General features: G+C 45.1%; 1 protein-coding gene across 1 annotated transcript in view; it reads right to left on the bottom strand.

Annotated features, from left to right (window-relative positions):
- Nucleotides 1–2,094: 2,094 nt before the first annotated feature.
- LOC106841735 (protein disulfide-isomerase-like protein of the testis) overlaps nt 2,095–26,027 on the bottom strand; it is a 29,527-nt gene continuing 5,594 nt past the window's right edge. Inside the window, exons 2-11 of the mRNA XM_070484721.1 lie at nt 23,248–23,454; nt 16,774–16,907; nt 15,752–15,889; nt 12,712–12,822; nt 12,506–12,631; nt 9,688–9,885; nt 6,729–6,849; nt 4,070–4,248; nt 3,572–3,661; nt 2,095–2,328 (exon numbers count right to left, since the gene is read on the bottom strand). Of these exons, the coding sequence (XP_070340822.1) occupies nt 2,095–2,328; nt 3,572–3,661; nt 4,070–4,248; nt 6,729–6,849; nt 9,688–9,885; nt 12,506–12,631; nt 12,712–12,822; nt 15,752–15,889; nt 16,774–16,907; nt 23,248–23,454 (1,538 nt within the window). The remainder of the gene's footprint in view (nt 2,329–3,571; nt 3,662–4,069; nt 4,249–6,728; nt 6,850–9,687; nt 9,886–12,505; nt 12,632–12,711; nt 12,823–15,751; nt 15,890–16,773; nt 16,908–23,247; nt 23,455–26,027) is intronic.

Genomic DNA, 26,027 nt, shown 5'->3' on the forward strand with positions numbered 1-26,027 from the left:
CAATACCTAATAAATGTACCCTGGAAGGTATGTTGCTTGTGGGGAGGAAAACCCCATATAGTAAAAATGAGTTTTCATTGGGAAGGTAAAAAATGGCTTCTTGCCCTCAAGATTCTCTCCTTTCTCCTCTCCCCTCCACAACCCAGTTCTTGGGAACATGTGCACACACACAAACAAAATTGTTTTATGCTTTACAGAAAGGAAAAAGAAGCTAGAAGACAACTGTGAGGCATTGAGATCTGTTAAAGTGGCAAAGAAATCAAATTAAAAATGTTAAAGAACAACATAGGCATGATTGATGAAATCTGTGGACAAAGAAAGATGGTCAAGAGGAGTAAGATATTCGCGTGTTGTTACAAATACTGTTGTGTTAGTGAATGTGGGGAACAATGTAGATAATTATAATTCTTTTAGAATATTTACCACCATATTTTTGCCATATTCATTCTATAGAGAAATGTGTTTCCCCTTTCTGCCTTGACTTTTGTAATCTGCACCTTCCTTTCCATTCTCACTGGTTATCAGAGATTCTTATTTGTAATTAATTTCAGATTGGACGGAGTATTGGTACCAGCTTTAATCACTTCATTTTCTGGAACCTTCTGGGTGCATTTACGTTGTACTCTAGGTTTCAATCCTGTCATAGTATCATGACCTGCCATATGTCTATCATTTCCTATTAAATTCTAGACATTGGGTAGAAAATATTTAGAGAAAAATTGAGGCCTCTTGTTGTGTTATCTTGCTGCAGAAAATCTGGGAGTTTACATCTGGCAGGTGATCAGGGACGCCAGCAGTACTGAATCCTATTCATCCAGTTAGCAATTCAGACCATTCACTGAAGGCTCAATCCCTCCTAAGGCCAGTGTGTTTTCTGTCCACCTTTATTCTTCGTGTGTAATCTCCTGGGACCCAGCTAAGGCCTGCACGTTTTCCTAGGGATGACCTTCATTTAGTGACCGTGAACTCCAGTTGTTTTACTTCTGTGCCCATGGATGTGTGTAAACGCTCGTCAGCTTCTTTACCTCTCAGTAGTCTCCTCTAGAATTACTTGATGAACCCTGGGGAAAGTGGCCCCAAATGCCAGGCTGACCTTAATCCTGGGCTTCCTTCTTCTCCATCTTGGCCTCATGTTTCTTTATTGGCTTGTTAGTAATTTGGTGCAATCATGAATTTCCTATTTTGGCCAGTGTTTTCTCTTGTTCTCAGGGGGAGATGAGGGACTTCAGACCCACTCATCCATGTTCAAATGCAAAATTTTTCTTATATTCCCTCAAGAGTCAGGTTTGTGTTATCCCTTCCCAAGCCTGAGGGGTTGCTCTGTCCTCACTGACATCTTGTTTGCATTAAACTGTGAGATGTTTTAGGGTGGGAATAGTGCCCTGCTTCCCTCTGTGTCCTCAACACCTTATAGTGCACCCACTACATTCCAACAAGTCCAGAAAGCATTTGCTGAAAGATTGCTGGGTGGAGTCACGTGAAGTGAAGTAGGTGGAGTCAACATCTCACTTATTGAGATGGGGGAGACTGGGGACAAGTTTGGGGTTTGATCTCTTTCCTACTGTGCCAAGATACAGCGTAAACAAATCAGTCCACCTCATTTGAAAGTTTTAGCCAAACTCTTGGAACCCAAACCTGGTGGAGGTGGTGTGCATAGTGGTCAAATGCAGTATCTGGAGTGAGATTGCCTGGAATTATCTCTCAAGGGCTTTCTAGCTGTGTGATCCTGACTGGTTGCTTAACCTCTCTTTGCCTCACTTTCCTCATCTGTAAAATGGGGATAATGAAACCTATCTCCCAGTGATGTTGTGAGAACTAGATGAATGCACAGCCTATTGTAAACACTCATCAGAGGTGCCTACTATGGCTTCCCTTGCAGCCATGTCTGAATTCCAAGCCAAACAGCTCTTCTAAGGCAGCACCAACCAGGAAAAGTGGCAATGAGTAAAACAGGATCGAAGACACTCAGGGGCTTTTATTATCCAGCCCCTACCCACCCACCACAATGATAAATAATTTTATTGGAGTAGATCACCTCAGAAAATGATGCCAGGACCTAGAAGATGGGCACCTTCCCTCCTGGCTTTGGAGAAGCTACAGTTCTTCCTTGACTCTTGGTTTTTTCTCTTGTCTTGGAGGTCCTTTTGGCTTAGCCACTTTCCTCTCCTTCTCAGCTATTTCTTTCTGCCCAGCTGGGTATTCTGGCTTGGTCCCATTCTCCAGCTCAGTCAACTTCTGCTCAGGTAACTCTTTCTCCATAAAAGGTACCTCTTCTTCCTCAGCTAATACCTCCTCTTCTATCACCGCACTTTGCTCAATAGACAATAGCTGTTCAAGAAAAGGAAGGAGGAAGGGAAGAAGGAAGATAAAGGAAGAGGTAAGATGGGCCAGACCAGTGGCATAATGGTTAAGTTTGTACACTCTGCTTCAGTGGCCTGGGGTTCACGGTTTGGATCCCAGACATGGACCTACACACTACTCATCAAGCCATGCTGTGGCAGCATCCCACATACAAAACAGAGGAAGATTGGCACAGATGTTAGCTTAGCAACAGTCTTCCTCAAGCAAAAAGAGGAAGATTTGCAACAGATATTAGCTCAAGGTCAATCTTCCTCACCGAGGAAAAAAAAGAGAGAGAGATTGTAATTGCCAAGGCCACTTTTTCTGGAAATGCCCAGAGAGAGACACCTGGAGGATCCTCCTAGATGCAAAGTCCATTTGGCTTGGGTGGGGTTGTTCTCAACTGTGATTTTGCCCCTCCAATAACAGGACCTTTGGGGAACCACTATTTGTCCACTCTTAAGTCCACAGATGTGGCTGCCCCCTTGCCTAGCTCAAGGCTGGGCATGTGACCCAGGCCTTGCTAATGAGGTCCCTTGTCAAAGACATTTGCTAGGACTACTAAGAAGTAGGTTCTTTCTTTCTAAGATAGGAGGATATAGGTTTAGAGCTGTGGGGCAATCTTTGACCCTCCATGGGGAAGTGACTGCTTTGGAAAGAAGCAAACATAGAGGAAAACAGAGATGGGGAGATGGAAAATGAGCTTGAGCTTCTGGATCCACCCATGCCTGAAGTTCTACCAGTTATACAGGATAAATTCCTATTGTTGCTTAAGCCAAAGAGTAGTGATTCTGACATTGGTAACTGAAGGGTCCTAACTAATACAGATGGCACCTTCCAGCAGATGGCCTCACTAAGGCATGAACAGGATTAAGAGAGAATGGGGATTGTCATCCCATCCATCAAGAGAATAATGCTACAGGGCAGTATGCCATCAAGACATCTGGTTACCAACTCAGGAACAGTGGACCCAGGGAAGCAGCCTTGGGAGCTGTGTGAGACCTCAGAGCCTTTGCCCCTCCGAGTGTTTCTAAAGTCTGCCATTTTTGCTTCCTTGTAGTAAGTGCCTTTGAAATAAAATCATCCAAACTGGATGGTTGTTCAACCATCTTCAAGTATCTCCTGAGTGCACAAGAATAATGGAACTCTTGGCACACTCTTTCCTAGTCCATTGAGGTCTTGATGATTCTGTGTGGGAAAGAATAACCCAGGGTGCTGCTGTTTGCCTTACCTCATCTTCATCCTCAATCCTGGTCTTGATTTGACTTTCCAGAAAGCCTGAAAAGCCCTTCATGGTGTATTCTCCCTTATATGGTACAGCCTAGGAAGAAAACAGAACAGGGTCAAAATGGTAGCCTCTTCCTGCAGAATACTCAGGGGCTGTTCCATAGGTAAATCCAGAGTCCCATTCCTAACCACCTGAGTACAGTGGGCAGGTTCCTTAACCTTTCTGAGCCTCTATTACCATGGCTCTAAGAGAAGGATAATAAAAGTTCCTCCATCCACAATGATTGGGTCAGGGATGAGCAACTGACCTAAGCTGGACTCCCTTTGAGCCTTGGGACATTGTGGAAACTAATGGAAAACACTCTTGAACTTGAGAAGGTAATAGGAGCTGGAGCTAAGAACGAAGCTGATTTGGTAGAAGGCAGAGTTGCAGATAGGGAGAAACTGAGTCTGCGCTAATAACACAACATTTCCAGTTATGTGAGTCCCAAGAGCCCCTCACTTGTTGAGAGTCGGTGGGGAAGAGCCTGAAGAAGGGGTACCGGTCCAGGTTCATCAGCTGAATATCATTTGCCGTGATGTCGATCTTGGTGATGGAGACTGTGGAGTGGTTTTGATATTTTCTGCCCAACTCCTCCAACACTGGGAATAGCGCCCTGCACTTTTGAGACCAGGGTGCATCTGGAAGAGAGGGGCCATTGCGCAGGCTCACACTAATGAGGACTCTGAAAGCCAACACTGGTCCATAAACACCATCACTGTGTTCTACTAACGGTTCTGCTGCTTTGCAAATTGCACTCCTTATTTCTTTTAATGATATATTAGGTTATTTTACATTTTAAACATAGAGCCTGGTCATTATTAAATAAATTAGAAAAAAATTAACCTAATCTCCTTTTGCCCAGACACTAACACTTTTAGCATGTTGGGGCGTTTTCTTCTATTCTTTGTTTTTCCTTTTACATAGCTTTCCACTCCAGATGAAGAAGAAAACCAAGAGAAATATTTAGGCTAGATGCTTCCTCATGTTCTGCTAGAAAGCGTGTGTGTGTGTGTGTGTGTGTGTGTGTGTGTGACAGCACTAAAGGTTTCCAGTGGAGGTTAGACTTGTAGCCTAAGGTCACCCAGTGAGTTAAGCAGAGGAAGGGGGATTTGAAGACAAGTTGCTTTGACTTGTGACCATCACACCATACTGCCTTTCAGTCTGGTGGAGAGAATCCCCCCAAGAAGAGAACAGAGGTTGTGACAAGTACCACTACCCCAAGAAGGGGGACACTGGACTTCCTTGTGGGGCAGTTCCTTGAGCTGTAATTTTGGCCCAGGCATCCAGCCCTCTGGAGAGAAATCAGGGACCAGCTGTTTTCCTCCTGGAAGGGAAATCAAACCTTGCCTCCTGGTCGTTCTGTTAGTTTCTGGCTGTGTGGGAGCAGTGGCCTCAGAGGCCCTGGACACTCCACATTTGGATGATCACCCCTCCATTTACAAACCAAGTGCCTCCAGGACCACCTGCTCTCCCAGCAGCAGACCTGCAGCTCCCCTGGAGCCCGATGGGCCCTGAGTTGGAGCAGGAGGGAGCATAATGGCTGCAGTCCCTGGGGGCCAATGTGACAGTCCTGCTTCCAAGAAAATGAGGCTGCTTTTACCTTTTCCCAGAACGAAGTGGGCACTCTCATAACTCCAGGTGTCAGGTAAGTACAGAAAGGGCCACCGCAACCTCTCACTTAAAGGCAGCGGATCATGATTATTTAGCCACGCAGACCTTAAACACCCCACCCTGTGGATGAGAGTCCATTTCAGTGAGATTTAAAAGGCTTGTGTGATGCAATCCAGCCCTCCTTTCACCCTTCAGGAATTGATGGGATCAGAGCTCAAACGGAACATTTTGCCTTGCAGCTTATTTACAGTGTGGCCTAGGGTAAGGCAGTTAATCTCTGTAAGGCTGGGTTCCCTGATCTGTATCGTGGGGCAATTTGCTGGCCCTTCCTAAGAGGCTTGTTTTGAGGGGGCAATGAGAGCAGGTATGTAAACAGCAAACTCATGTCTGGCTCATGGTACGTGCTCAATAAATGGTAACTGTGTGTTAAATAAAAGAGATGTCTGAAGCAGCTTCATTGTCACCCTTCTCTGCGTCTCAGGATGAGAGACAAGGTCCCTGGCTTTGGCTCTCATGGGCAAATCAGAAACTGGGGAAAGGGCCAGAGTCCTTAGGTGAGCACTGGAAATAATTATAACAATAGGAATAATGATAGCAATAATAACTGTCATTTGTCAAGTGCTTACAACATGCCAGACACTGCTAAGTCCTTTACATGCATGATTCGGCTCCCCAGCTTGGCCACACCAGCTCAAGTAGATTAAATACAGGCCATTTGGTAAGTCACATAAAGCCAGAAGCAGCGGGAATCCATATGGCAGTTACCAGCATAGGCACTGGAGTCAGGCTGCTTAACTTCCAATTCCACTTCCAGCATTTACTAGCTGCCTGATTTTGGAAGTTTCTTCACCTCCTGGGACTGTGTTTAGTCATCTGTAAAGTGGGAGGAGCAATAATAGTAGCTACTTTCAGAAGTATGTTGTAAGGATTAAATGAGATAATGTGTAACAAGGCCTGGTGTATCTTGGCATTCAGTCAGTGTTAGCCATCAGCATTATTATTGTTGTAAATAGCCACAGGCCTGGATTCTGTGGAAAGAATTCTACCCGTTCCAAGAATTCAGCTTTTGAGGAGAGTTGCACTGTAGCTGATTAGCATCATGTTTTTTTAAGATTGGCCCTGAGCTAACATCTGTTGCCAATCTTCCTTTTTTTTTTTCTTTTTAGGTTTTCTCCCCAAAGCCCCAGTACATAGTTGTATATCCTTGTTGTAGGTCATTTTAGTTCTTCTATGTGGTACGCCACCACAGCATGACTTGACAAGCCGTGCATAGGTCTGCGCCCAGGATCCAAACTGGCGAAGCCTGGGTGGCTGCAGAGCACACAAACTTAACCACTCGGCCAAGGGGCTGGCCCCTGATTAGCATCTTGATCCAAACTCTTTGGATATCTGAAGACCATCTGTGCCATGATGCTTTGATAGATTTTGGTGCCCAAGAATGCAGGAGCAACACTTGTAAAGTAATGTCAGGGCCATTGCCTCCCGTGGCCTCTGTGGAAGTACTTACAGAACATCACAAATACATCCCTCTCCTTGTCAAAGACGACGACATTGAAATTCTTCCCAACAAGCTGCTTAACTGGCCCTTGGTCCCAAAATTTTGGAATCTCTTCACTGGATTGATGTTTCTAGGAGGCAAATTTGAGAGGTCTAGCAATCTCCAGAAAGGGATTGGCATTTGTTGCTTCAAAACCAACTGAACCAGCATCAAAATCAAGATAATTTACATGACCTATAAGATCTTTATCACATTTCGGTTCCTGCCAACCTCTCCAAGCTCCTCACCATTCCCTTGCTTTCTTTAGCTACACTGGTCTTCTATACCCCAGAGGACTAGCCTTCCTCCCACCTCAGCCCTTTGCTTATGCTGTTCCTCTGCCTGGAGGGACACCCCCACCCATTCTTACATTCCCTTCTCCATCTAGTTAACTCAGATTTATCCTTCAGAGTGACCTCAAGGGAGGACTTCCCTGACTCTCATCCAGACTAGAGCAGATCCTGCCAGCATACATTCTCATAACACTTGGTACTTGTCCTTGTATCACTTATTCAAGTATATCATTTATATTTATTTTTCCGGATATTTGATTAATGTGTCTCTACTACACTGGACAGAATGTCACAAGGGACTTTTCTTCCCCCATCTTTGAATATCCACTGCCTGGTACATACTAGGACCTCAATAAATATTTTATATATAAATATTTTGTAAATGAAAGAATGAACCAAGCTCTTGCTCCCCTTTGAAGGAAGTGGTACAAATTTCAGAACCTATGTTTCTCTCTACAGCCATTACTTCCTGACTATCTCTTGAGTCCACACCCCTCTCTCTGTTTGCACTGCTGCTACCCTAGTCCAGGAAGCCTTCCTCTCTCATCTAGATCACTGGGATAGCCTCCTAGTGTTCTCTTTGCATCTCCTCTTAATCCTCTACATGCCTGTATTCTCCTACAAGCAGCGTTCTGCCTTCACCATGCAAATGTAGCTTCCCATTGCTTTTAGGATACCAAACCCTTAATATGCTTACGTGTCCTTGCTGTCAGGTCTGCTCAGCTCACCAGCCTTATCTCCCACATTGCTCTCCCTCATTTCCACCCCAGCCTCTGGAAAGGACTTGAAGATTCTTTCCAAGGGGGCATACAGGGGAGTGGGGGCTGGGCATGGGAGATGGGAAACGGTGAACATGATGGAGAATTAGGAATGGGCCAGATCAGGCAGACCTCATCACTCATGTGAACATCTTCATTCCAAGAGCACAAAAGGACCCCTGTTGTCCCTAGAGAGGGAGACAGACACCTTCTGAGGTATAACCAGGGGGAAGAGAAAGAGGATGGGTAGATCTCCACGTACGTTTGTAGATGTGGGGAGGGAAAGTGAGATGCCTTCTATTTTCTTAATGATACGTGAGTCAAGTACTCAGCTGAGACTTGGGGTATGAAGAGAAATAGATTTAGAGATTAAGAGAATGAACGCACTAAGAGAAATTGACATAGAAATATTAGGAAATTTCTAAGAGCCCATGGGAGATTTGGTTTATGATTCCATGAAGGCAGCCTGCCTCACAGTGATGTTCTTTTTTCTCCAGGATAGGCCTGGAAGCAGTCAGGAAGGTAAGTGGGTTCAACTGGGGTTGTGATTTTGCTTGGTAGATACTACAGGATGTAGAGGAGCTAGAAGGTGGAGGGGATAAAGGAGCTAAGGGGATCAAGACCAGAGTGATGAACGATGGAATTGGAGTTCACAAAGGAGGGCACTAAAGAGATTGTGAAATGAGATCAGGAGGTTGGAGTCCGTGAAAAGGTAAGGAATTGTACCAGTGTGTATTCTAGAGAAGGGATCTAAGAGGATGAGAAGCTTGAAACCGGACTTTCAGAGGGGCTGCCATCTCTAGAGTTTGGCCATGAGAGCGAGTGGCTGAGATGGCATAGACACACCAATTATGGGAGAAAAGACCAAAGTTTTAGATATGGACATCCCTGGAACTGATAGCAGAGTAGGGATGAAGGGCAAGTGAGGAGCTGAAGTCCTCAGAGGGTGAGAGGGAAGTGATCAGAGGACAGCAACAGGGAGTGGGATCAGGTAATCTAAGGTCCAAAGGCATGGACTCCTCAGGGTCTGGAGTTGCTCAAGGTAGGAGTACAGATGGTTTGGAAGTGGTGTGGAGGACACCAGCGTCACCACTTGGCCTGTGACAACGTGCATCAGAGAAACAACAGCTTTCACTTCAGAAAGCTGCAAGGGAGGCAGTGTCTGTGGGAGAGCAGACAGAAGGTAATGAGTGTCCTCAGAGGTAAGGTGACCGTGCATTCTGGTTTGTCCAGAGAGTCCCAGCTTTTTCCTGCTGTTCTAGAATACTTTTAAAGAATGCCCCATTACTCTCAAAAGTGTCCCCATGTAGAAAATAAAAAATATGGTCACCTAACTCTGCAGGGAAGTTGAGGATACAGCAAGTGCTCAATAAATGGCAGGTGACATTGTGTTATGCAGCCATCATTTTGCAGCCTCTCCTCCCTTTTAGTAAAATAGGCTCCCTTCTAACCCCTCAAACAAAAGGTCCCTGAAGGCTTTGAGGTTAAATCCTGATTGCTGAATACATTCCACCCCATCTTCTCCCCAAAAGCAAGCTCTAGCCTTGGACCAAGTGAATCTTTCACGTTACAGTCTGAAAGAAGATTAAGAGCTCCATTTTGGAGGATGTTAGCCCTGGAAGTGCCTGCATTTCAGTTGGAAATAGCTGCAGAGGAAACATGCTTATGTTAAGAATAAAGAATTAATGGTGGAATTATAGAGTCAAGACAGATCAAAAGTTGAATAGATTTGAGGTGGGAGATGGAGGTATTTCCCCACATTGAACCATAAGGTTGATCTTTATCCTGCTTCCGCATTCAGATGACCAAAGCCAAGCAGAATTACCAAAAATGGACGATTTGAGATTCTGGATAAACCTTGTCAAAGAACAAACTTACCTTGGCACTATTATTCAGGAAGCTGCGGCCGAATTTCTTGAGGTTTTCATAGGTTATCTCTTCAGAAGGCATTTTGTATCTCGCATCAGAGCTTAAGTTTAGGATCTGGACAGATGGGATATTGACCTCTGTGATCCGGAAGTATTTGAAGACATGTCTGTTTCTGGGTTCATCTGCATCCACAAGGATGAAAAGGATCTGCCAAATCAAGTGAAACCTGTGTCTCTCTGGATTCAAGGCCATGAAAAAGGTAAGAATTACAAATTGGGTAAGGAGTCCCTTACCAAGGGAGAGAAAGTGTTGGGAAGTTGTAGGAGGGGACTAATGGAATGCAAGTAGCAGGGTCTATGGAGTGCGTCTGAAAGACTTGACAAAGCCTCCCTTCCATCAGGCAGGTGCGGCCCTGTGCCCCAGTGCAGAGACAGGCATCGGCCTTCAGCCTCGTGTTGCCATCCTTGTGCAGGGCACCAGCCACACAACCGTAGCAAGTCAGAAGTTCCTGAGCTTTCACCTCTCAGTTCCTTGGGCAAAACGTTAACTTCTCCTCTCTGTACCTCAGTTTCCTTATCTGTAAAGTGGTGATTATAATAGTACCCACTTTGTAGGGTTCCTAAGAATTGAACAGGACAATGTATGTACAGGCTTAGTTCAGTGACTGGGAGGTAGAAAATGTTTAATACATGTCAACTCATCATTATTCTAAATTATTCTTCTATCAAGGAAATTCATGACTTCATTCACTCATTCATTCAACAGGTATTTGTGGAATGCCTACTAGGCATTTTGGTAAGTGCTGGGGGTACAACACTGCCCAAGCCAGACAAATCTGTGCCCTCATGAAGCTTATGTTCTCGTGGAGAAGACAGACAAAAATGTGTAAACAAATTAATAAATTCAGATAGCGATGAGTGCCAACTAGACCATAAAACAGGGCACTGTGTTAGAGTGATTGCACAGACAGGGTGAGGTAGGGGCTCAGTATTAGGTAGGAAGGTCAGGAGGAGTATCTGAGGAGGTGACATTTTAGCTGGGACCTAGGAGATGAGTAACAAGTCAGGGGAACCTTGATTCAGGCAGTGGAAACTGGGAATGCAAAGGCCTGGGAGCTGTTGTGGGGGAAGTTTAGAGTGTTCTAGAATAGAAAGGAAAGGCCCGTGTGGCTTCAGCACCACGAGGGAAAGAGTCATGGTAGACAAAGTCAGAGATGTGTCAGAGATGAGGTCAGAACTCCAGCACAGAGCTTGGGTTTTGTCTGAACAAGATAGGAGGCCACTGAAGTATAGGAAGCTGGAGAGTGACATGATAATTTTTAAAAGATTATTCTGGTTGCAGAGAAGAAACAAGAGTGGAAGCAGGGAGACCAGTTAGAGGCCGCAGAGAGTGACATCAGACACTCTCAGGTCATTCACTGATCAAAATATGAAGGAGCCTACTATGTGCCAGACACTCTTCTAGGGGGTAGGGAGACTGTGAAAAACAAAGCAGACCTATGAAAACCATCCTTGTATACTTTCAACAAACACTGCTAGAAGTGAATAAGATAAGATATAGGGGACATGAACTGTTGGAATAATATTCATCCAATGCTTTATCTTTGGGTTTAAAATGGATCCCAAATAATAAATAGCATTTGGGAAGCTTGTTAATGGAGGTAAAGACAATTTAGAACTTCATCTCACAATATATAGCAAAATAAATTCCACCTAGATTAAAGAGTCAAATTAAAATATAATCTAGAAGAAAATGTGGGTGAATATTGACTATTATAACATGGGAGAAATATAGGGAAAGTAATCAGATTGTGATCAATTTAATTACATCAAAAATCTTAAGGTTTAAAATTGAATAAGCCAGGAAATATATTCACTAGAAGTTTTCCTGTAATTGGAGCAACTTTCCTGGAGGACAATGTGGTGGGATATAGCATGAACATTAAATATGTTCATGCCCTAATGTTCATGCCCTAGTGGCTTTACTTTGTGCTTATTTTGGGTTTCCAGGATTTTATTTGTTTCATTTGATTTCCAGAATAATTTTCTTCAAAAGAAAAAATCTTCCATTACTGTGTTTCTTATAAAAACACAGAGAAAAATAAATAGCCCCCATAGTCCAGGTGGTGATAACTACCTAAATTTAGATATAGTGCTTAGGAAAAACAGATTTGTTTCTAATGATGATAATGATAGCAATAAGAAGAAGCACTGTGTATCATACTTTTGCTCATTGCTTTACATATAGCGCTTCCAATTCTGCACAGAAATTCTCTGTTTTACGCATGAAGTGATTGAGACTGAAAAGTTAAGAAACTCACCTAAGACAAAATCACTTGTAAGGGGAGGAGAATTTGAACCCAGGTCTGTGTGATGCTAAAGCCCAGAATCTCAGCAATTCCTTGTCAGATCATCTGTGCTGTGTCACACCTTCAGGCTTTTCACACTCCCTGACCTCAGGCAGGAGGGATCTTTCATGCCCCTCACTTCCAGGCCAAATGCTACCCATACTGCAGTCACCCGCGCTTAGTCCATCAAAAAAGCCAGCTGAACCATCATGTTCCCGTAGTAGACTTATCAAAAAGATGAAAGAAGGAGGAGCATGCATTTGGAAAGAAAGAAAAAGACACTGGACAAGAAGAAGGGAGGGGGCTGGTTTAAATAGTGAATAATACATAGCATCTATATGCAAATCAGGAAATTGGTATGCAAATACAAATCCTTCCTGGGTTAATTTATAATCAGTAGGGCAGGCAAATGGCATCAGAGTCTAGAGGTGTTGGATCCCCATCTAAGAGCCCCAAAGAGCAATGGCACCTTCCACAAACCTTGTTTTGGAATTCCTTCAATGCCAACTTATAATGCTGCATTATCGTACCAAATGACTTGGAGCTTTTGGAGATGAAGAGCAGCATGTGGTTCAGGATGTTCAATTCGTAAATCAGATCCCTATTCTGAAATTACAAGGAAAAGAGGTCATTCTATGCATACAGCTGCCCCAGCTCCCCGTCTCCCAGGGTCTCTGCTCACTGACCTCAATGTTGTATTCAATAACAAAATCTGTGAGGTGCTCTTTTATGACTTGACTGAGGACTTGTTTGTTGGTACTGTCATAAATAAGCTCCTGGCGTTTCGCAATTTTTCCCTTGGACAAAAGAAGAAAAACATTGGAGGGTGGTAGCTTCCATAATGTAGGCACTTAGTAAATATGAATAACACAAATTTCCCCTTGGATAAAAGGAACACACCATGGTGACAAGTATAATCCATAATCTAGGTACTTAATAAATATGGATGACTGGGTAGATTAGCCTGTGGATAGGATATGGGAATGTGGCAGCCATGAAAATCTCCCATCCACAAAGACAGGGAGTGTGACTGACAGCTGCAGCTGCCTTGCTCTGAAATCCATCAACATATTCATGCTGATGCTGAGCAGTTTCTCACACACTGCTCCTAACAAATAACTGAACGTGTCAGGGATACTATTTCTGAGAGATGCAGGACTTGTCTGATGATGACTTTGACAAACTTTCTAAGAACTTCACTGCAGTCGAAGACTCTTTCACTCAACCTTCTTTCCTTTTGAAGGGTCAGACCTACATCCTGGCCTGATGGCTCTCTGAGTCTCCCTCAGCATCCTCTCTGTTTTCCTTCACGGGCATTTTCTCTAATAAATCTTTGTATGTCTGATCCTATTTGGTGACTGCTTCTTGGAAAGACCTGAGGACTAACACAGGGAATGATATAATTCTCTGTAGCCCAGGATCAAAGTTTTGGGGGAAGGAGAAAGAAGCAGCTATCTGCTAATTTCCCTCTACTCTATCTCCTTCTCTTCATCTCCACCAATCCCATCCTGTAGTCCAAACCTCTTCCAGGACTCCCGCAAAAGTCTCCTGATGGTCTTCCAACTTCTCCCCTTATTTCTCTCCAATGCATCCCCCACACTTCAGCCAGATTGATGATATTAGAACGCAAATCTGATCATGTCATTCTCTTGCTTAAACACTTCATAGCCCCCATTGTCCTCTGGATAAAGTCCAAATTTTTCTGGTCATAACAATAGTCTAATAATACTAATTAGACTTATTGAGAGCTCATATTGTACCAGCCACTGTTCTAAACGTGTTATATGCATAAACTCATTTAATCTTCATGACATTTCCTTGAGCTATATATTATTATTTCTCTCATTTTAGTTGAGGAAATTGAGGCACAGAGAAGTGAAGTGACTTGCCCAAGTTTGCTAAGCTCATAAGAGATGGAGCCAAGATTCCAACCCAGACAGTCTGATCTAATGCTCATGCTTTTAACCATTAAGATAGACCAAGTCTCCCCTCAAATGCCTGATCTGAGTTTGCTGTTTGGCTTTTGATTTTGTGATGGGGTTTATTCTGCAGAACTTTTAAATTTTTATGTGGCCCAAATTTATCAGTATTACTTTCGATAGTTTCTAGGGTTTCTGTCATGCCTTGCAAAGGGGCTTTCCCATTCCAAGTTTAGAAAGCAAACTCTCCCATGGCATCTTCTAGTTTTTACATGGTCTCAGTGTTATATTTTTAAATCAGAGATCAATCTGGAATTTAATTCGATGGAAAGAGTGATATATGGATTTAGCTTTAGGTTTTTTTTTTTCCAAATGGCTACCCAGTTCTCTTAACACCAGTCATTGAATAACACAGATTTTTCCTGCTGATCTAAAATATCATCTTTATCATATACTAAATTTCCAAATGTATTTGGAACTATTTCTGGATTCCATGTTGTCCCGTTCAAAAACACAAATCACGTTGTTCTCCAACTTAAAACCTTTCAATAATTTCCATGGGCCCAAGTAAAAATGAAGTGGCTCACAGTCTTCTCTGAATGTCAAGCAGATCTGGCTGTCACTCCACCTACCTCCTATATGGCCTTGGGCAAGCAACCTAACCTCTTTTAACCCACGTCTCTCAGTAACGTGGTTATTGTAAGGATTTGGCTTTGTGTGGGAGGGAGGAAGGCATGTTTCGGGAACCAGACTACAGTATCTAGACTAACACTCTTCAATAGAACTTTCTGTGATGATAGAAATGCTCTGTAAATCTATGCTATCCAATATAGTAGCCTTTATCCACATGTAGCTAGTTTGATCAAGGAATTAAAATTTTAATTTAATAAATCTTGATGTAAATGGTCACATGTAACTAGCAGCTGCCATATCGGACAGCTCAGATCTAGAATCCAGAGAGGGAGAGGAGGAAGGTGTGTAATAGAGGCTAGACTGTGGAAGGCCTTGTGGGCCTCTTTAGGGACTTGAGTCTTTATCCTAAGAGTAACAGGAAACCATTAAAGATTTTCAGTGGGAAGAAGGAAAGTGACCATCAGATTTGAATTTTAGAAAGTTTACTCTTTAGAAGACAAGAGAGAATGTGGCATGTTGCATTAGGGTGGATGCTGCATCAGTTTGTGGGAGATGATGGTCCCTTGACCTAGGATGGTAGCAGTAGAGAGAAACGGATAGATTTAAGGGGTATTTTGGATTTAAAATGAGTAGGATTGGGGTGGTGGATTGGTTGTGAGGGGTGACGAGGGAGGTGTTAGAATGATGCCTGGGTGTTCTGGCTTTGCTCAGATGGGAGATAGGAGAGATGGTGGCACCATTCATTGAGAGAGAAATGCTGGAAACAGATTTGGAGGAGAGATTATGACTTTAGGCTTGGCCATCTTGAGACATCTGATGATAGATATAAAAGTCTGGAGATTAGAGAATTCTGGCTGGAGATAGAGATTTGTAAGTCATGGGTGTATGGATGGTAATTGCTGATACAGGGTGTGAAGGGGGTGCATGGAGCAGAGTAATACACAGGGCAGAGGATTAAGCCTTAATGAATTATATTTACTGGTTAAGGAAAGGAGGAGGAGCTTACAATGGAGAATGGTTAGAAAGGCCAGAGAAACAGTGGGAGAGTGATTTTGCAGAAGGCACTTAGCTCACAGGTGGAAGAAACAGAATTGGTACCCAAGCCCTTCCATACATGCGTAGTCCACTGTTTTGAACTAGAGACCGCTCACCAGCAGTAGGGTCAAAGTCCTACCTTTTTGAACACCAGAACACTGTCCAGGGGGACGTGGAAACGCCCAATGGCATTGCTAATTGATGTCACTCCAAATGTTAGCTCTGGGAAGTCTTTGATCACATCGTAGAACAACTCCGCTACTTCTTCCTCTAAATCCTGTTTGGGAAGGATGTTTGGTGAGGCTTCGGTAGGAAGCAGAATGCCTGGCTTTTTTAAGGGCAAGGCAGAAATGGTGACCAATTCATCTCCCCTCCTTTCCAAGTTCTGGTATTTTGCTGGGTCACCTAAATCCTCTTCTCTGGCTATGACTGAGGCCAAAATAGGCAAATTCACAGAGAAGAATGGAGAGAATTGATAAACTTGACCTTTTCTGAATAGAACAGTGTTGGATGTTCTAACATGGGTTGAGATTTTTAAATGTTTATCCTGTTATTGCTTTCAGAAGAAGCAATTGATTTGACCACAGGTGGTACCAAATACAAACTTGGTATCAAGATATGGCTGTAGTTCCAGCCTTCATTCTTTAGCCTGAAAGAAAATTGGGACTGAAAAACGCTGTCAAAAAGTGGGATGGGAGAGAAAGAGGCACATACTCTCCCCATGTATAAATATAACGCCAAAGTTCTAACTTCTACTGAGAGAAGCGGTGAAGTCATCAGATTATGGAAAATGAATTAAGACGTGTAAGAAACTCATTCTCCAAAAGGAAAAACAATTTGCAAATTATTTATTATTCAGTCATGTTCTAAATGAACCCCAAAAGTTCCGTTACACTATCAAAACCAATTCAATGAATATGTCAGTCTCCTCTCCTCTCTCTCCATTCCTCTCCACTTTCTAGTTAGCTTCTCCTACCACTTCAGCTTCCATTATTTCTTTATTCATTTTAACTGTGCAGTTCCCCCAGAAAACCAGCTCAGTGGGAAAGGAAGAATGGGCCTGCAATTAACTCAAATAGACCTCTCCTCCCACCACCCCCATCCCAGACAGAGGGCTCTTCACCAGTCAAAAAGGCACCTCCCACCTCTTGAACCCAGTACCTGGAAGAAGCCAATGATGACCAAGGGCCTGGATTTCACAAATTCTACCACCTGCTGGGTGTCAGTGAACAAAAATGCTTTCTGGCTAATTTGTCTTCTCAACCAAACAACCAAGGCAGTAGATTCAACCACTCCTGGAGAGAGATACAGTTAAATGGATCCCAAGGAAGTTTCCTCTTGAACTGGAGCAAGGCCTGTCTTCCCCAGGTTTAATGAGTAGAAGCATCTTGTCTTGGGCTCCCACCCCTGGAAGGCCAAGTTCAGTTCTTCCACTCTCCCCTCCCCCACACTCAAGCTCCATGGCATGAACATTAACAGCAGCAGCCAAACTGTATTGAGTGCTTATCAAGGACCAGGCACGGTGCTGAGAGTTTTGCATGTATCCCATCCCCAGAGCAACTCCACAGGATAGATATTCTTACTCTCCTCATTTTGAAGGTGAGGCTATTGAGGCTCAACTTGCCAGTGGCCACCCCTCCAGCAAACCTGGGAATCAAACCCAGGAGGAAGCATGCCCAGCCTTCTTTTTTTATATACTCTCCAATGTGACAGGAAGATGGATGTATTTTTAAAATATATAAGTAAATAGAATGTAAATTAAAAGACTAGCTAGCTCTGTGACCTTGGGAAAAAAATTCCGTTATCTCCCTGTGCCTCCCATTTCTCAGCTGAGCCACGAATGTCTGCTAAGGCCATAGATCTCAACTTCCATTTCTCAGCTATCATGTGGGAGGTGCCAAGCACACGAAAGTCTTAGCTTCTGAAATTGGGGCACATATAGCATATCTGGGGAGACATAATGGTGGGCCAGAATGTGCACAAGACTACAGATGGACTGTGTTTGCCAGGATCCTCAATTTCACATGATGGCAGGTAATGTAAAATATTATTTTATATTAAAGCCCGCTGTAGAATAAAATGGAACATTTGAAATGAGTTTATGAGATAAAGCAATGTGTGTTGTGAGGAGATTTGGACCACACGTGCAGGCCTTTACTCCTGCACTCAGTCATTCATTCCTTCACTCGTTCGTTCATTTGACAAATGTGCGTTGAGGGCCTATTATGTTATCAAGTGCTGTGCCACTGTTTTGCAGCTCTCATTCTGTTAAGTAGGCAACTCATCAAATAATTACACCAACAAGTGTATAAGTACGCCTAAAGGAAGTAGTCAAAAGCAAAGTTCTTTGAGCCTGTAGCAAAGATACATGACCTAGACTGTGAAGTCAAAGAGGGCTTCCTGGAGGAAGTCACTTATGAGTTGAAAACTGGAGGATGCGTAGGAGTTAATCAGGAGGCAATAAGGAGAGGGGAAGGCTGCCAGGCAGAGCAAACAGCTTGTGCAAAGGCCCTGGAGCAGGGCAAATTTCTGCATGGGGCTTGGTGAATGCACACTGAGTTGGTAAATCAGCTGGGAAGGACTCTATTTTCAATGTCTTTGCTTACACCTCCTAAGAGCATTAGGCCATTTTTAAAACTTATAATGAAGTACATTTACATACAGAAAGGTGCACAAATTATAATGTATAGTTTGATGAATTTTCACAAAATGAACACATCAGAGTGTTGACGTGTTCAAAATGAACATTACCGCCCTGATCAAGAAACGGAACATTATCAGTCCCCCAGAAGTCCCAGCCGGGCCTCCTCCCAGCCCAGCCCACCTCACCTAGGGGTAACCAATATCCTGACCTCTAATGGCATGCATTAGTCAGCCCGCTCTTGCACTTCATGTAAATGGGATCCTACAGTGTGTGTTTTGGGGTCTGGCTTTGTTACGTTTGTGAGCGTCATCCATGTTGTTGCGTGTCCTCGTAGATTCTTTCCCACTGCTGTGTAGTATTCCATTGTATGAATATTCCACAATTTATTTATCCATTCTCTGTTGATGGGCATATGGATTGTTTCCAGTTTGGGGTTATTAAGAATTAATTCTTGGGGCCAGCCTGGTGGCGCAGTGGTTAAGTGCGCGTGTTCCGCTTCTGTCAGCCAGGGGTTGCCAGTTCGGATCCTGGGTGCAGACAGGGCACCGCTTGGCACGCCATGCTGTGGTAGGCGTCCCACAGAAAAAAAAAAAAGTAGAGGAGAGGGGCATGTATGTTAGCTCAGGGCCAGCCTTCCTCAGCAAAAAGAGGAGGATTGGCAGCAGTTAGCTCAGGGCTAATCTTCCTCATAAAAAAAAAAAAGAATTAATTCTCATGCATGTCTCTGGGGGCACATTGTACCCACTTCTGTTGAGCACATGCCCAGGAGTGGAATTTCTGGTCATAGGAGATGCTGTATTAAGCTTTGGTAGATACAGATTAGTCCATTGTAAAAACCACAGTGAGTCAGGCCTATAGAAGTTCATTGGAGGAAGATGTGATGGCCTCAAGGGACACAGAGGGCTGGTGAGGCTACATGCCACCCTCAGACCATGCCACTCCACCCCACTGCAGTCACCCCCTCCAAGTGGACTGCAGCCGCCAGGTTTTCTATTTTCATGGTGTTCTGAGCCAACTTTCAGGAAGAAACAGGCACAGATCATTGGAACAAACTTTCTCTTATAGGCTTTTGTCTGAAAAAATTATGTTGTAAGTGCCCTGAAAAGAATTTGTTTAAGAATTCTGAAATATCAAAAAAGGTGAACAAAACCCCTCCAAACAGGTTAGAATTTCAGGTCATCAAAATCATTGCTCTGTTCTCACTTCACACCGCTCTCTCCCTCTGTCTGAGCTCCCGCAACACCCTTACCCTCTAGCACACCACGCTCTGGCATCCACCAGTCCCTCCGCCTGGGCTGCCCTTTCCTCAGCTCTCAAGGGCATCTCCTCCTGCTTATTCAGTTCTCAATTGGTCTTAACACCCTTCTTGTCATTCTCTATTTTATGACCTTTTGTATTTTCTTCGTTGAGTCTCTTTCTGAAATTATGATTTTTGGCTAACTTGCTCAGTAGCTCCTGTAATGTCTGGCCCATACTTGGTGCCCAAGAAATAATTATTGGATGAATGGATGGGTTGAATGAATCATTAGATAAGCCAGCTTGAAGGAATTTGATCTTGGACTCTCTTCTCTGGAATGCATGAGTTCTGTTTGCCCTGCTGGACCCCATGGGACTGAGGTAGCTCTCAACTTGGCATATGGTTTGTCCCTGAGCGCCTGCAAATTGAGAACTGCCCCTGTTGGGCAGGTGCCTCTCCTGGCACTTGGCTCTGAGCCAGAGGACACGGTGACAACCAAAGTGTGAACACTATGTCCATGATTAACTGGGGCTGTCGCTCTGCTGCACATTTCCAGGCACAAGCTGTGAATGCGTCATTAGCTGAGGACCTGGAGGCCACCTGATTCTCCCTCCCACCATGGAGATGGCCAAGGCCAAGCTCCCACCATCAATCCACGGAGGTTAGAGGACGGGGACTGGGGCTTTGACCCAGCAAGGACTAAACTCCACCTGCCTCCTAGGGAGGTTTTCATAAAAGTCACACTGCAGGAGATCAGTAAAGCACTGTCGTCACTCTCAGCTCAGGGAAGCCCTGTCAAGTCTGCCAAACTGGCACTGTTCGTCCTGCTTAGAAAATGAGAAATTGGAAGGCTGGCTCAAGTTCTCACAACTAGCGCTTGTGCTGAATTCCAGGCCCTGGCTCCTCCCAGCATCCTGCTGTCTCTTTCCCTGGTGGGTGGTAACACTGAGGAAGAAGGGGGATGGGCAAACCCAGCAGAAATATGGGCTGGCTTCTTACCCCATGCCTGCCTGCAGTGGGTCCCTGCAATTCCATCCCATTCCAACTCAAAAACCATTCCTTAAGAACCTAAGCGTTCCAGGCACTGGACCAGGGTCAGGAAATGAATAGTTGATGATAATAATAACCATATCTGCCATTTCCTTAGAGTGCAGCACAATGTAGAACAGGGGTCAGTCAAGTGCAGCTTGTGGGCTAAATCTGGCCTGTCAAGTGATTGTCTAATAAAGTTTTATTGGAACACAGCCACGCCCATTTGCCTCCGTGTGGCTGCTTTCACACTGCATCAGCAGAGTTAAGTAGTTGCGACAGAGGTTGTCTGGTCCATAACCCTTCAAATATTACCTGGCCCTTTACAGAAAAGATTTATGGATCCCACTGCTTATTAGCTGGGGAGACTTGGGGAAGTTATTCCACTCCTCCATGCCTCAGTTTCCCCAGCTGTAAAAGCACCTCCTACAGTGGGTTGTTGTGACATGTGAGAAGGGACTAGAACAGTGCCTGGAATACAGTAAATGCTTCTGATATGTGTCGGAAATACATATGCTTGTGCTTTGCAAACTTATTTCATCTTCCCAGTAACCCTAGGAGGTAGATGCTTTCACCATCCTCACGTTACAGATGAGGACATCGAAATTTGACAAGAAGAAGTGGTTGTTCCTCTTGGAACAGTGGTACGCAGTGTACAAGTGGTACTTAGTAAGGATTTGAAGCCAGGGAGCATCTGCCAGTTCTGGCAGGCTCTTTGGAGGACCCAGGAAAGGAAGTGAGATCCTTGCCCTTGTTGTGCTCTCCGGCAGGTAGACGATGAGGAACAGATGCAATTCTGTGAGGTGAGGTCGTTGATGGAGGAAGCTCAGGTGCTGTGGGACCAAGAAGAGGGGCAGGCACTCCAACCCGGGAAGTCAGAGAGGCTTCTTGGAGGGGGTGATACTGAAGCTCCCTCCATGGCAGAGGAGGTTCCAGGCACTGATTCATACCACAAACGGGGCTCAGACAGTCTGGAAGTTGCCACATTGTCACCTGTTGCCTCTAACTCTCACCTGGCCTTCAGGAGGTGAGGGCATCGCAGAACCTGAGCCACTTCATGAGCAGATGTGGACTCTACTAAAGTGACCTGGGGCTTCTCGTTTCTTCTCAGCCCTCCTCAAAGCCAACACTCACTAAGGGCTCCTTGCTTGGGCTCAGGGGGTCACCATCCTTGACAGTGGTCACTCAGTATCCGTAGGAAGCAGCAGTCTCTGTCCTTTCTCTCACTGCTCCTGCCCTCTCTCCCATCTCTTCTCTTACCCCCTGCACATGCCACCCTCACACAAGCCTACTGGGAGCCACAGCACTGCCTGGCCCTTTATGTCACCTGCCCTGAGGTTGGCCCTTTTGCAGCACTGTCCTCTGCAAATCTGGCCTGTGTGTCTCATGCCCCTTTGTGTCCATCCCGAGAACTGCAAGGCATGGAGCAGCCCATGCAGGAGATGGCTCTCCCCACCCCCACCCCTTTGGTTCCTGCAGTAACACTCAAACAGGCTTCTTACAAGCCTGCTAAATACCAGAGCTGCAAAAGGCAATCTCAGTTTCCTGAGATTCAGTCATTCAATACGTATATAATGGGAACATCCTAGTCATGAGCCATGTGATGACATTTCGGTCAACAATGGACCACATACACGATGGTGGCCCCATAAGATTAGTACCATACAGCCCAGGTGTGTAGTAGGCTATACTGTCTAGGTTTGTGTAACGGCACTCAATGATGTTCGCACAACCAATGGTGCATTTCTCAGAGCACATCCCCATCGTTAAGTGACACATGACTGTACTAGCATAGTAGGGACTGTGCTGGGCACTTCTGTGTTCATCAGCTTTGTTCCATCCATCCATTGATTATACATACATTTATGCATTCATGTATTTAACATTTAAAAAGATAGGACGTACCATGTGCCAAACTGAGGCACATAATCCTTCAAGCATCCTCGGTATCAAGACCGGCTTGACACATGGTAGGTTCTCAATAAAAGTGTGTTAAATAAGTGATTGAATGAGTTGATGAATGAAATGGATGATGACAGAAGCTAAAGTGTTTCGTAGTCACCCTGCCCTGAACCCATCTTGTTCCATCATCTCCCAGTCTCCCTTTGGGTTTACCAGTGCTTCCTTGGCCTAGGACCCTGTCAAAATCATTCTAAAGTAGATCAGGGCTGGGGCTGGGAGCTGGAGTTAGGGACTTACTTTCTGGTTTCTGGTAGTTTGTAAACCATGCACCTCACTCTCCCATCTCTAGGGCCCACCCGCTGACATGCAAGCTGTGGTGAAGGCAGCTACATGTTCACCAAAATCTATTTTCTTTTCCTTATGGACACAGAGCAGCATCATATTTCTCAGTTTTCAGTTGGGTGGGCCCATGTAACAGAATTTTGGTCAATGGAATGAGAAGTGAAGTGATATTTTCCACTCCAGGCCTGGGCCATGAATACCACCAGTGGCGATATTCTGTCTCCTTGTCCCCACTACTGGCTGGATACAGAGGAAACAGCAGGGGGCTCAGAGGCTGTAGGGGAGGGCAGAGCCAGAAACTGGAAGGAGCCTGGGTCCGTGAAAGACTGTGTGGAGCAGAGCCCTCACCTCCACCCTCTGCCTGCCAGCTGGGCTTTGTGTGGCAAGAAATAAGTGTGTAATTGTATTAAGCCACTGAAATGCTGGTGTTTGTGTGTTTCCTTGGCTAGCATTACCTTGACTGATGCCCATGTACCATTACCTTTGCAGCTGATGGGCTCTGATCTGTTCCCCTCAAAAAACAGCTTCAAATCTGGGGTCTTCTTAATGTCAAACTCCTTCTGAAGTTCTTTCTCGATGGTGATGTCCACTTTGCCAAAGCCGACCCCATTCTTGCCTTTGCCCATGATCTCCGCAGCTTTGCCCAGCTCCTCAGCCATGTTCCTGGATTGCTTCGAGGATGGGTTGTCTGAAAGAGCCAGTGTGAAGACAGAACTCGCTAGAGCCTCACCCCCTCCCCATCTCCCAAGGAGGAGGCTTTGTTTGGTCTGCTTAGCTCCTGGGCCTTTCACGTGCTCTGCTGCTAATGGGTAAATTTTCAGAAGAGTGACAGGATGTGAGACACGAGGTTCATGGAATTGGCCAATTTGGAAGACACACATCAGGGTTCTTTGGGTTCAGCAACACTGGGCAACTTTGGGCAACTCGCTCAATCTCTCTAAGCTCCACGTTCATCACAGGTAAAATGGGGAAAATAATAGTGGCTATTTCATGGAGTTGTCAGAGTCGAATGAGATGTATTTAACAACGAGTGATACAGTGCTTATGATTTTCTAAGAGCTTTGCGTGGATTAAGTCACTTAGTCCTCCCAGTCCTCCTATGGGGTGGGTGGTGGTGTTATTATCTCAACTTCCTAGATGAGGAAACTGATGCACAATGAAATGACCTGCTCACCTGAGGCCATGTGGCAGTGAGGGGTATAGCCAGGATCCAGACCCCCTCAGCTCTCTAACCTCATTGGGTCTGTAAAACCCTTAGCATAATGCCTGGCACATAGTAAATACACAATTCATTATTATTACTACAGACGTTATTATTGTAAATGTTCCATGGTCAGAAATTGCATGGAAGAGAGAGAGAGTGGCGGGGGTGGGGGGTTAGGGGGGAGGGAGAGAGAACAAGAGAGCATGGGTGCCATCTGGTGGAGAGTTCTGGAGCTAACAGGCCAAATTGGGCCCTGCCAGTTGCCCTCTAGCTGCATATAACGTCAGGTAACCCTCAAGTAGAGAAGGCCATGTGTGGGAAGGGTTGAAGTCGGGGGGAGGTTATGATGCCCCTTACCCTCTCTGAGCCCATCCCCTTGGGGAGAACATTGAAGAGACCTTGACATTTGCGATTAAGATTCCTTCACTCCTTACATTGCTGAGCCAAGTGGGGTAGGGGTAAGAAGGGGGCGCCCTTTTCTGGAAACAGCCTCAGGGAGCGGGCTCTTTATCCTGGCAGCGGGAGAGGCCTTCCTGGTCTAAATGGGAGGGGACCAAATGGCTCTCAAGTTTGCCTGCCTTCGCCGGATAACACTGTGAGTCTGCAGGTCCCTCCGCTGGCCCCGGATGTCTGCTGCACGTGGACCAAGGCAGGGCGAGGGGTCGCTGATTCCCTTTCAAGCCAGAACGCACACTTTATCTTTTTCAAGCCCCCTTGTCCATCTGGAGCACTTGGAGAAAGTACAGAATACCACCACTGCCATGGACAAGTTCCAAGTCCAACAGAGAGGTCTTTTGTAAAGGAAAACCAGAAAGCTGGCCCCAGCAGGCACACGCCCCATTGCCAGTCAGCACACCTGCTCCTGTGATGGAATCCGAAAGTGAAGGATCATTTTCATTAAACCCTTGATCAATGGACAGAAAGAGGGATTTTTCACTGATCAATTCCTCTCCACTGCCTGCTCTGTCACCCTCATTGCCTTCGATAGCCACCATCCATCACTCCAGCAGGGGCTGTCCTGTGGCTGGCCACCAGCTCTGGCCCTTGGGGCTCTCCCTGGCTTCCTTGTGGATTCAGTCATGCCCTGCTCAGGGTTGCTGATCGACAAAGCATCCAAATCTGAGTTTTTAAGGGAAGAACCTCAGAGCAAGACAAACACTTGGAGTGATTGTCCAAATGGTGGGGCTCTCAGAGCTGTCACACCTAGCCCTGAGTTCCTGGGTGTCCGAAATGGAAGTGAGAGAAAGCTGTCAGCTGCAATGCTGGGACCTGAGAGCTAAATGGATGGGACCTAACTATAATAGTAATGAGGATTCATGCATTCATTCATTCATTCATTCATTCAACAAATCTTTTTTAGGATCCACCATGTGCCAAGTGATGCGGGGTCGGTGAGCCGAGGAGTCGAAAGAAAGATTTCTTGGACTCTCAAGATCTGGCAGTAGTGCTCTTTTTATTTAGAGAATAGTGTGGAATAGCATGGGGACAGGACCCATGGGCAGGCAGAGCTCCTGCTGCTGCTGCATGGGGACAGGACCCATGGGCAGTCTGAGCTTCTGCTGCTGCTGCATGGGGACAGGACCCATGGGCAGTCAGAGCTCCTGCTGCTGCCCTGAGTTGAGGGTTAGGGCTAACTTTATAAGGCATGGGTACGTGACTTATTTTTACTGGAAAAAGAGAAGATGATGTAAAAAGTCATTAAATGATTTCAGTGTAGATGGGGTCTGGTTATTGTGTGGTCGTATAACTTTAGATACAAATCTGGCCATATAGATCGGCGTGTAGGTGAGGATGCCCTGGGCTTCTCTCCCTGGGGCAGCCCTAATTCATACCATAAAAATCCACCGGGTCATATAGTTTGGCATGTAGGCCAGGTCACCTTGGGCTTCTTTACCTGAGGCAGCTTTAATCCACATCAGAAACCCCCCCTGAACCCATTTGGGCCCAAAATCTTTTGGGGATATGGATGATGGTCAGTCTTCTGTAACTACTTCTGGCTGTACAAGGTCATAGAGCTGTCCTAAATGGGGCCATGGGTACAGGTAGGAGGTTCAGCA

This window comes from Equus asinus, chromosome 14, assembly GCF_041296235.1.
Source record: "Equus asinus isolate D_3611 breed Donkey chromosome 14, EquAss-T2T_v2, whole genome shotgun sequence".
Taxonomy (NCBI): domain Eukaryota; kingdom Metazoa; phylum Chordata; class Mammalia; order Perissodactyla; family Equidae; genus Equus; species Equus asinus.